The sequence below is a fragment of the Oryx dammah genome, unplaced genomic scaffold (genome assembly GCF_014754425.2).
Source record: "Oryx dammah isolate SB20612 unplaced genomic scaffold, SCBI_Odam_1.1 HiC_scaffold_23, whole genome shotgun sequence".
NCBI lineage: Eukaryota > Metazoa > Chordata > Mammalia > Artiodactyla > Bovidae > Oryx > Oryx dammah.
This window is the reverse complement of record NW_024070207.1, coordinates 59,513,198-59,525,388: the sequence shown is the minus strand read 5'-3', so window position 1 is coordinate 59,525,388 and position 12,191 is coordinate 59,513,198. Positions and strand designations below refer to the sequence as shown.

Below are 12,191 nucleotides of genomic sequence, written 5' to 3'. Positions count from 1 at the left end.
AAGGAAGCTGAGCACTGAAGAATTGATACATTTGAACTTTGGTGTTGGAGAAGACTCTTGAGAGTCTCTTGTACTGCAAGGAGATCCAACGAGTCCATTCTGAAGTAGATCAGCCCCGGGTGTTATTTGGAAGGAATGATGCTAAAGCTGAAACTGCAGTACTTTGGCCACCTCATGCGAAGAGTTGACTCATTGGAAAAGACTCTGACGCTGGGAGGGATTCGGGGCCAGAGGAAAAGGGGACAACAGAGGGAGATGAGATAGCTGGATGGCATCACCGACTCGATGGACGTGAGTTTGAGTGAACTCTGGGAGTTGGTGATGGACAGGTAGGCCTAGCTTGCTGTGATTCATGGGGTCGCAAAGAGTCGGACACGACTGAGTGACTGAACTGAACACACACTTAAAGCTGGTGCTCAATTTCCCATTGTGATCATCATTTAAGATAGCCTGTATGCTGACACAAAGTAAAAGACAGTAGTCTTTCAGAAAAACAGCAGTATTTACAGCAGATTATAATGAAATCTTTCCAAGACAGTGGAGCTTAATAAAATTTGTCCCTAGGAATCCTAATACTTTGAAGATATTTTCGAATGGAAGGATTCTAAGATCAAGTACTATGCTTAGTAGATAGTGAATCTACTCATGCAGCTAGCTGGAGTAAAACATTAATTTAATAAGTACTTTGATAAAAAAGAAAAAAAGGTATATTGGGGCAGATTGTGAGACTACAGCATTTAGAATTTATTTTATATGCAGTCAGGAAGTATTGAAGAGCAAAAGATGACATGGTGAAAGGGATGTTTCACCAAAATTCAGAGTACAGTTTATGTAGAATATATTGGAGCAATGAAAACCTGTTGACCATATCCTGGGCATGAAGTGATAAAGGCCTGAAGTAGGGTGTTAAAAACAGGAATGGATAGAGATGGAAATTTGCAACACATATTACAATGGGTTAAAAATATAGGAGACTGAAAATGAAGGGAGAGGTGGAGGGAGAATCAAAATTACCCTCAACTTTACAGTTTTGTCAACTGAAAGCATGCTTCTGTTACTGATAAAACAAGGGAGTCGGATTTGAGGAGGGAAGTTCTGAATTGGTTTTGCCATTGGAATGTATCCAAATGTGAGTATTAACTTACTATTCTCTTCATCAGACTTTTGAACAGTGACACATTATTTGAATTCAAGAAAGCCTATATTAAATTGTGTTAGGAAATGTACTAATTTCATTTTTTTAATACATAGCTCTCCAGCTTTCCCAGCACCATTTATTGAAGAGACTGTCTTTTCTCCATTGTATATTCTTGCTTCCTTTGTCAAAGATAAAGTGTCCATAGGTGTGTGGGTTTATCTCTGGGCTTTCTCTCTTATTCCATTTGTCTATATTTCTGTTTTGGTGCTGGAGAAGACTTCTGAAACTCCCTTGGACAGCAAGGAATTCAAACCAATCAATCTTAAGGGAGATCAACCTTGAATATTCACTGGAAGGACTGATGGTGAAGCTGAAGCTCCAATATTTTGGTCATCTGATGAGAACACATGACTCATTGGAAAAGCTCCTGATACCGAGAAAGATTGAGGGCAGGAGAAGAGGGTGTCAGAGTTTGAGATGTCTGGATGGCATTATCGACACAATGAAAATGAACTTGGACAAACTGTGGGGGGTGGTGAGGGACAAGGAGACCTGCATGCTTCAGTCCATGGGGTTGCAAAGAGTCAGACATGATTGGGTGACTGAACACCACCACCAACATACTGTCTCATGACTGTAGCTTTGTAGTATAGCCTGAAGTCAGGAAGAATGGTTCCTCCAGCTCCATTCTTTCTTTAGATTGCTTTGACTATTCAGGATATTTTGTGTTTCCATATGAATTGTGCATTTTTTTGGTTCTAGTTCTGTGAAAAATGCCACTGGTAAGTTGATAAGAGCTACACTGAATCTGTATTTTGGTTTGGGTAATATAGTCATTTTCACAATGTTGATTCTTCCAGTTCAAGAACATGGTGTATCTCTCCATCTGTTTATGTCATCTTTTTGATTTCTTACATCAGTGTCTTATAGTTTTATATATACAGCTCTTTTGTCTCCTTAGGTAGATTTATTCCTGGGTATTTTATTCTTTTTGTTGCAAAGGTGAATGAGACTGATTCCTTAATTTCTCTTTCTGATTTTTATTTTTAGTGTATAGTAATGCAAACGATTTCTGTGTATTGATTTTGTATCCTGCAACTTTACTATATTCACTGATTAGCTCTAGTATTTTTTTTGTTAGTATCTTTAGGGCTTTCTATGTATAGTATCATATCATCTGCAAACTGCTACATGTAAAAGAATGAAATTAGAACACTTCCTAACACCATACACAAAGATAAACTCAAAATGGATTAAAAACCTAAATGTAAGGCCAGAGACTATAAAACTCTTGGAGGAAAACATAGGCACATCATACTTTGACATAAATCATAGCAAGATCCTCTATGACCCACCTCCTAGAGTAATGGAAATAAAAACAAAAATAAATAAATAGGACCTAATTAAACTTAAAAGCTTTTGAACAGCAAAGGAAACCAAAAATAAGATGAAAAGACAACACTCAGAATAGGGAAAAATTAATTGCAGGTGAAGCAACTGACAAAGGATTAATCTCCAAAATATATAAACAGCTCATGGAGCTCAATATTAGAAAAACAAACGACCCAATCAAAAAATGGACAGAAGACCTAAACAGGTATTTTTCCAAAGCATACTGGAGTGAGTTGCCATTTCCTTCTCCAGTGCAGCAAAGTGAAAAGTGAAAATGAAGTTGTTCAGTTGTGTCCGACTCTTCACGACCCCATGGACTGTAGCGTACCAGACTCCTCCGTCCATGGGATTTCCCGGGCAAGAGTACTGGAGTGGGTTGCCATTGCCTTCTCTGAAAGAAGACGTTCAGATGGCTAATAAACATATGAAGAAATATTCAACATTGTTCATTATTAGAGAAATGCAAATCAAAACTAGAATGAGGTATCACCTCACACTGATTAGAATGGCCATCATCAGAAAATCTACAAACTAAATGCTGAAGAGGATATGGAGAAAAGGAAACCCTCTTGCACTGTGATGGTAATGTAAATTGATACAGCCACTATGGAGAACAGTATGGAGATTTCTTTATAAAGTAGGACTAAAATTTACATATGACCCAGCAATCTCACTACTGGGCATATACTCTGAGGAAACCATAATTGAAAAAGACACATGTACCACAGTGTTCATTGTAGCACTCTTTACAATAGCTAGGACATGGAAACAACCTAGATGTCCATTGACAGATTAGTGGATGAAGGAGTTGTGGTACATATATACAATAGAATATTTCTCAGCCACAAAAAGGAATGAATTCAAGTCAGTTCTAGTGAGGTGGATGAACCTAGAGCCTTTTCTAGAGTGAAATGTCAGAAAAAGAAAAAACGAATATTGTATATTAACAAATACATATGGAATCTAGAAAAATGGTACAGATGAACTATTTGTAGGGCAGCAATAGGGACGCAGACATAGAGGACAGACTTGTGGACACAGGGGCAGAAGGAGAGGGTGGGATGAATAGAGAGATAGCATAGAAACGTTCATTACCATTTGTAAAATAGATAGCCAGTAAGAATTTGCTGTACGATGCAGGAAGCTCAATGGGTGCTATGTGACAATCTAGAGCGGTGGGATGATGTGGGGCATGGGAGGGAGGTTCTAGAGGGAGGGAGACTTATGTATACCTATGGCTGATTCATATTGATCCATGGTAGAAATCAACACATCATTGTAAAGCAATCATTCTCCAATTAAAAATAAAAACCAAACAAAATTGTATCTGACTGTGAAAAGATACACTTTAGAAGGGGGAATATTTAATTTAGTTTACTCTAAAATTTACTAAGATTCAATGATACTATCAGTGTTATCAATGTTCTGTTAATCAGAAAGGAAAGAGGCTGCTAAGAATTCATCATATACCAGCATTTCTGTTATACAGTCTTTGTTATTTACACTAAGACATTTATTAGAATTCAGTCAGTTTATGACAAAAAGTAAATGTGTTTAAAGGTGTTAACACCAGGCCTAGAGCACATTTAATTTAAATAGGGAGCAGAGTCAAGCAACTGAAGTATAAAAATAGCTTCACATTTATACTATCAAGTGAGTAGTCAACCCCAAAATTGTCACATAATATTTCTATTTTTAGTGAAGGAAAAATAGAAATTCAGCATTAGCAAATGAATTAAACATCCCTATTTAAAATGACTGGCTCAGGAAGATCCCCTGGACAGAAAATGGCAACACACTTCAGTATTCTTGCCTGGAAAATTCCATGGAGAGAGGAGCCTGATGGGCTGTAGTCCTTGGGTTCACAAAGTGTCAGACATGACTGAGCATACACACAATCATAAGATTAATGCGAAATATGAATTATTCTACATGATCCTTGATATAATATGTGACCCTAACAAGGGGTATTTTCCCTCGTCCCATGAACACCCTTATGAGAAAGAAAAAAACACCAATACAGTATGCTAACACATATGTATGGAATTTAGAAAGATGGTAATGATAACCCTGTATGCGAGACAGCAAAAGAGACAGATGTTTAGAATGGACTTTTGGACTCTGTGGGAGAGGGAGAGGGTGGGATGATTTGGGAGAATGGCATTGAAACATGTATACTATCATGTAAGAAACGAATCACCAGTCTGTTTGATTGTTTGATACAGGATACAGGATACAGGATGCTTGGGGCTGGTGCACGGGGATGATCCAGAGAGATGATATGGGGTAGGAGGTGAGAGGGGGGGTTCAGGATTGGGAACTCATGTACACCCGTGGTGGATTCATGTCAATGTATGGCAAAATCAATACAGTATTGTAAAGCAAAATAAAGTAAAAATAAAAATTAAAAAAAGAAAATGTCCTTAACTTTCCTAACTCTAGTGGAATGATGGTATTGATGCTTTTAATATATTCATATTTAAGCTTTCGATATGCTTATAAGAACTGAAAAAGGGAGTAAATGGTAGCAGAATATATATGATCTTGACTCTAGTACTTTTTGTGTGTGTGTGTGTGTTTAAATCTTTTGGAGACTTGATGAGCCACACTTTAAATTCCCATAAACCAAGAGCTGATTGATACCCAGTTTAACATAAGCACCATTTTATGAGAGTTACCATAGCGACCAGGTTCCAGTTATCAACTTGAACAATTTCATATATGATTAATGTTAACCACCGATTTTTCATGTATAACTTTTTCCCGGGTGCTGAATTGGTTGCTGCTGCCTTTGATCTTTTTGGGAATACAATGCAATGCAATAGTTAGACAAGTGACCAGTTTGCCAACACTGAAAGAAGATGGATTTAGGTTGCTGTGAGATCAGAGTTTGTTTCTCCTTATAAACACTGAAAGGTCAGGTAGAGTTTAACTACTGTTGGCATCCTTGAAATGTTGTAATAAATGTCAGACCTTAGAGATTATTATTAATCCTTGATGCAGTTAAAAGTCTTATTGTTCTGAAAGAAAGATTCTTATTTAATTTAATAAGCATATTGAAAAAATGTAGCACTTTACAGTCAGGTAAACAACACCTTCAAAGCTAATGTTATCTTCGGCTGTCTTGGCTTCTAAAGTAATTGAAAAAAAAAAAGCCACATTTAGGACTATACAGGGGGATTTTAAATATGAAAGATGGTTCTGAAAAGTGAATCCCAGGTCATGACTGACAACTCCCACTTTGGGAATCCAATTGCAGCAATCTTTACAAGTTGCTGCTAATACCACACTTAACTGCCACTATAACTTCAGCAATTTTCTGAGTTTGTCCCAAAATGTTATGAGTGTTTCTTTAAAGAGTAGTAAGCCAAACTTTCATTGAAGAGGATAATATGATCTTGTGATTCCTTGCTAAATCATGTGCTAACTGTATGGTTTATATTAAATATATTGAAGGCTCATGAAATCACTAATTAATTCATTAACAAGATTTTTTCTTTGAAATAAAATTACCTTTCTCAATTCTTAGTTCTTGATTCATATACAAATAGCTGATCATACAAAATGAAAATAGCTCCAAGTGAAATTTAATAATCTTAATGAGCAAAGTATCAGTTATGTTACTACAACTTGGAATGGATATCTTACAAACTGTTGACACCAGAAGACCTACGGAATATCTTTCTTAGGGACCTGTCAACTCTACAGAGTTTGTAAACTCTGATGGTAATCCACTTTAACTGCAGAAAAATGAAATATTGTTGATAGATATTTCAATTGGTTTATTCTTTAATCTCAGGAAGCTTAGTTACTATTTCATTTCTCCTGAAGAATTTTACAGAATAAATGGTAAAATACATAACAGGATAAATTGTGTTACAGAATGACCTGGACCCAGAGAAAATAATGATTCTTTGGTATAATTTCCCTCCAAACCACCTATAAATGTTGATTTTAGAAAAATGATGCTCTCAAAGATTTAGCTGAGCTGTTTAATAGGAGCTTTGCTCTTTGGGGGATTGTTGGCCAAGGTCCATAAACTTTTGTTAATAGTGTTCTTGGGTGACATATCCACTGAATCATTTGGGTGGAAACTTTAAAAAAGGCCCTGTTTTATTTTACAGAGTACAAATAACCTTGTAATTAAACTGAAAACAAATTATTGCCAACAAGCAATTATCATTCAGTTAAAGACTAATTACATGGTTATTTGTGCCCTGTAAAATAAATCATTACAGAAATTAGTAATGCAATTAATATTTTAGCAGAAACAGGGTGCTGCAATGATGGACCTTTCAACCTATTTGTCATCCAAATAACAATTTTCTAGTTAAACCACCACATGTTTATTTTTTCTTGATTAATATGTAAACATCTGCCTGATGCTAATAAAGCTCTTAAAGATAAGTATGGCAAGATCATCTATCAAGAATAATCTTTTCCATCTTTCTACAGTGTCCTCCATAGTCTTTTCTTATATTGTAAGGCTTGTGTTCTTTGAAAAGTAGTGCCGGAACTTTATGTGCTAGGGATATCTTACTACTGAGGATTATTTGTTCTAAAAGTAAGAATAAATCTATCTTTTAGAATGCTATTGATTATAAAGCATCTTGACAATCTTGATTCTAATTAATTTACTCTAGGGACACAAGTCTTCTTTCTAATAATATAAACAAAGGAATCTGAATATGGTTTTGTTCACTGATAACTTTAAACAAGTTTGGAAGTATTTATCACACAATGATACTCACTAAAGAATTAATCATAAATTTTAAGTAGCAGGTCAAATACACATCTCTATCACTATACCTTAAGCTCTTCAAAAGCAGAAGAAACTATATTCTAGTTTCTTACAATATATCACTGAACAAATAGACCAAAACCATTGCCATTGTCAAGCTTACATTTTAATCTCTGTAACCCTGATACCTATTTTCAATGCCAGACACAAACTGAATGAGCACTTAGTGCATGTTCGTTTATTGGATGTTTGAATAAGCGATGCTGTCATTACTACATCAAATCATGAGATTGACCAAGAAATTTGGAAAATAACTGTTTAAATCTCATAGCTTCCAAAATATACTGTCAACAACTGGCTCATAGACATAGAGAGAGCATCAGAAAGAGAGCATAAAGCTCAGTGATTGTAAGCATAAAGGAAGCACTGAAACTTTTATGCTGGGCGAGTACAAAGAGTTATCAGGTGGGCTTTAATAAAGTTAATAGACTTGAATTCTGATAAATAGAAAGACATAGAGAAGCACTTAGAAAGTATAGACTTCTCTGTAGTTAATTGCTTAATTAGGCAAACAATTTTGAAATTTTCCTTCCAACACAGTAAAACGTGGTGTGAGACTCTATAGCCAGATCTGATGTTGTCTCCCCTGTGACTATTAAAATAAGACTCAAATGTTATAAAGGATTTTCCTGAAAGACAGTAAATATTATAACAGAAGATGACTGACTATATAGGAGTAGAGTGTCCTTAAAATGATGAACCTATTTGTAAAAGCATATATAGAGATACAGATGTAGAGAATAAATGCATGAATACAAAGGGAGGAAAGGTGGAGTGGGAATCTAAATCTTCAGTATTAGGAAGAGTTAGGAAGAGTTAGGAAGCCATAAACAGGGCAAGGACAAACAGAATAACAACACTGAATTAAATAAAAGCTTGGGGCTGGTGCACGGGGATGATCCAGAGAGATGATATGGGGTGGGAGGTGGGAGGGGGGTTCAGGATTGGGAACTCATGTACACCCGTGGTGGATTCATGTCAATGTATGGCAAAGCCAATACAGTATTGTAAAGTAAAATAAAGTAAAAAAAATTAAAAAAATATATAGCCCAAACTTGAGTAGAAAGAAGAGATTCAGTTTATAAAATTGAAATATTAAATGAGAAAAATGAATATTTCATACTAGATTGATATACAATATTGATGTATAGTAAAAAGAAATAGAATCAGCATGGTAAATGAAAAATGAAATGAGTAATAGTGCCTCTGTGTAAGGTCAAGGTTGTTAAAAGTTGTCTTCATTTAAAAGCAGAGCTTGTCTTACATTAATGGGGAAATTTATTACTGCAAAGTTGATAGAGTGAGATTTAACCTCAATTTCTTTGTGAACAAAAGTCATTTTTGGAAATGTTCTCTATCCAAACCTTATAAATTTTTGTGGCTTGGGTTATTTAATGTATTATTTTAGAGTATTTTATGAAAATACCTATTATTCAGATTTGTAAACTACATTTCTACCAAGAAACAACAGCAATATTTTAGGTAGCATTAAAAATGTTGAAAATATTTGAAATATATTGCATGACTTGAGAATGACTTGGTCCTAATGTTCAATGACTTATAAGTCTCCTTATTGTAATGACAGCTTCCAAATAATGTATTCCTTACACTGACTGTGTTAGAGTACAAGATGGAAGCCTGATACTGACTTTCTATTTCATTATTTTATGGATTAGCATTTATAATTGCAATTCCTGGACTACTCACACCGGGGTAAAGAATGCAAATAGAATAGGTTAGTGTTTTAAGTTTAATGTCAACTCACTTAAAAATACCAAGCAATCTGTGAGAGAATACACCCTAGATTACAAAGGTGGTAGGTTTCCATACTAAAGTCATTCTAAGTGAGTACACTGCCAGTTATACAGCTTGGTTTAAATACTAGGTAGGAAAAAAACCTACTGAGGGTAGGGGATCTTTGTTCCTTGTGGGCTGTGGAAGCTGTGGAAATGTTAATAAACATCAGGTCTTATTTTACATTTCAGCTTTCTACCCCTCACCTCTGGCATGCTGAGCAGAGAGTTAATCACTTCACATTCTGTACCATCTTAATTCTGTGAGTCCCTATCTCAGTTGCATGTATTTATACCAGAGATGAAGTGTAGCTTTAAGAGCAGAAGGTAACTTTGGGTTTCTCACAACAGGTAAGCCACATTGCAAAGTGATGGCGTATAAATAGATCTAAGCTAGAAATTGATCTCTTATGGTTTTAAAGCTTGCCATAGCTATATTGTGAAGAATCTGCCTGCCAGTGCAGGAGACACAAGAAATGCGGGTTTGATCCCTGGGTCGAGAAGGTTCCCTGGCATCGGAAATGGCAACCCACTCCAATATTCTTGCCTGGGAAATCCCATGGACAGAGGAGCCTGGTGGGCTACAGTCCATGAGGTTGCAGAGAGTCTTGACACAATTGAGCACACATACAACCATAAGTATGTTGGGAAGCTTAGTAGAAAGAAAAGTATTGGTCTTTTAGTAATAAATGAAAATAGTATTTTATATTAAATTCTATCCTTTTTGAAAATTAAGCAAGGTTTAGGTGAATGTAGCAAGTGATGGTATTTCCGAAGAGTATATTTTAACCTGATCTTTGTCTTTTTCTCCAACAGTTCAAGGCCTGGCAGGCCTCCTAAGCGTTCTTTGGGAGTGTTGCAAGACAGTGCTCGCCTTCTGTCCCATTCAATCCCAGGACTCTTATCAACAGGACTTATCACCCCAACAGGTAATAAAATCCATCCAATGATCAGCCTTGTCTCTTCATACTGCCCAACATTTGAAATAAACTAATATTGATCTAACTGCCTTGTCCTTCAGAGCTTTTAAAGCTCTATTAAAGGTTACATTATTGAATTTTTGAATATTCATGAAAACAGTTTTGTTACTCCAATGACTCAAATCAAATGGACATGACTTAAAAATTAATTGTCACTTCCTTGTAGGAAGTCTCTTTCATGGCCTTATTGTGTGTATGTATGTGTGTTTTTGTATGTTTAGGGCAGAGACTGGGGAAGGGTGTCACTGGCCAAACTAGTATTTTTTCAAAGCCTCTGATGGGATGTACTGTACCTGCTTATTGATATGTCTCAATAATATTCTTTTTGTTTTTAAAAGTTCTGGGCATGTGTGTATCTTTTCTATATTAATATTCTAGGATAAAATGTAAAAATAATATGTATCATCCCTGGTAACACATTACGATTAGACAAGAAAGTGCAAATAGTCATTGTCTTAAATAATGATTCACTGTTTTTCATCAAACACTGTGATAAACACTACTCCCTTAAAAATACCGGTCTTGTAAATTAGCACTTAACATTTTTTTTGTTTTCTAAAAAAAGAAAAGCACACAAAACACTTAAACTTGCTTGCTATTTCTCTAACTGAAGCTTTGAAAATCATTAAGGCTACTATATGAAACAAAATGTATTTAATGATAATATTATCTTATACCTTCAGTGATACAAAAATTTTAAAAAAAAAACACCTACTGTGTTTTGGGTATTAAGTCCTAGGTAATGCAAAATTACATGAATAGCAGTCATTGTCACATAAGTTCATGTAAACTAATAATTTCACTGAAGTATGATAGAGACTACAATTCAGTTCAGTTCAGTTCAGTGGCTCAGTCGTGTCCGACTCTTTGCGACCCCATGAATCGCAGCACACCAGGCCTCCCTGTTCATCACCATCTCCTGGAGTTCACTCAGACTCATGTCCATGGAGTCCGTGATGCCATCCAGCCATCTTATCCTCGGTCATCCCCTTATCCTCCTGCCCCCAATCCGTCCCAGCATCAGAGTCTTTTCCAATGAGTCAACTCTTCGCATGAGGTGGCCAAAGTACTGGAGTTTCAGCTTTAGCATCATTCCTTCCAAAGAAATCCCAGGGTTGATCTCCTTCAGAATAGACTCGTTGGATCCCCTTGCAGTCCAAGGGACTCTCAAGAGTCTTCTTCAACACCACAGTTCAAAAGCATCACTTCTTCGGCGCTCACCCTTCTTCACAGTCCAAATCTCACATCCATACATGACCACAGGAAAAACCATAGCCTTGACTAGATGGAACTTAGTCGGCAAAGTAATGTCTCTGCTTTTGAATATGCTATCTAGGTTGGTCATAACTTTCCTTCCAAGAAGTAAGCGTCTTTTAATTTTATGGCTGCAATCACCATCTGCAGTGATTTTGGAGCCCCCCAAAACAGTCTGACACTGTTTCCACTATTTCCCCATCTATTTCCCATGAAGTGATGGGATCAGATGCCATGACCTTCGTTTACTGAATGTTGAACTTTAAGCCAACTTTTTCACTCTCCTCTTTCACTTTCATCAAGAGGATTTTTAGCTCCTCTTCACTTTCTGCCATAAGGATGGTGTCATCTGCATATCTGAGGTGATTGATATTTCTCCCAGCAATCTTGATTCCAGCTTGTGTTTCTTCCAGTCCAGCGTTTCTCATGGTGTACTCTGCATAGAAGTTAAATAAGCAGGGTGACAATATACAGCCTTGACATACTCCTTTTCCTATTTGGAACCAGTCTGTTGTTCCATGTCCAGTTCTAACTGTTGCTTCCTGGCTGGCATACAGATTTCTAAAGAGGCAGGTAAGGTGGTCTGGGATTCCCATCTCTCTCAGAATTTTCCACAGTTTATTTTGATCCACACAGTCAAAGGCTTTGGCATAGTCAATAAAGCAGAAATAGATGTTTTTCTGGAACTCTCTTGCTTTTTCCAAGATCCAGCGGATGTTGACAATTTGATCTCTGGTTCCTCTGCCTTTTCTAAAACCAGCTTGAACATCAGGGAGTTCACGGTTCACATATTGCTGAAGCCTGGCTTGGAGAATTTTGAGCATTACTTTACT

General features: G+C 36.4%; 1 protein-coding gene across 1 annotated transcript in view; it reads left to right on the top strand.

Annotated features, from left to right (window-relative positions):
- DACH2 (dachshund family transcription factor 2) overlaps positions 1–12,191 on the top strand; it is an 816,985-nt gene that overhangs the window by 302,706 nt on the left and 502,088 nt on the right. Inside the window, exon 3 of the mRNA XM_040265310.1 lies at positions 9,941–10,053. Within this exon, the coding sequence (XP_040121244.1) occupies positions 9,941–10,053 (113 nt within the window). The remainder of the gene's footprint in view (positions 1–9,940; positions 10,054–12,191) is intronic.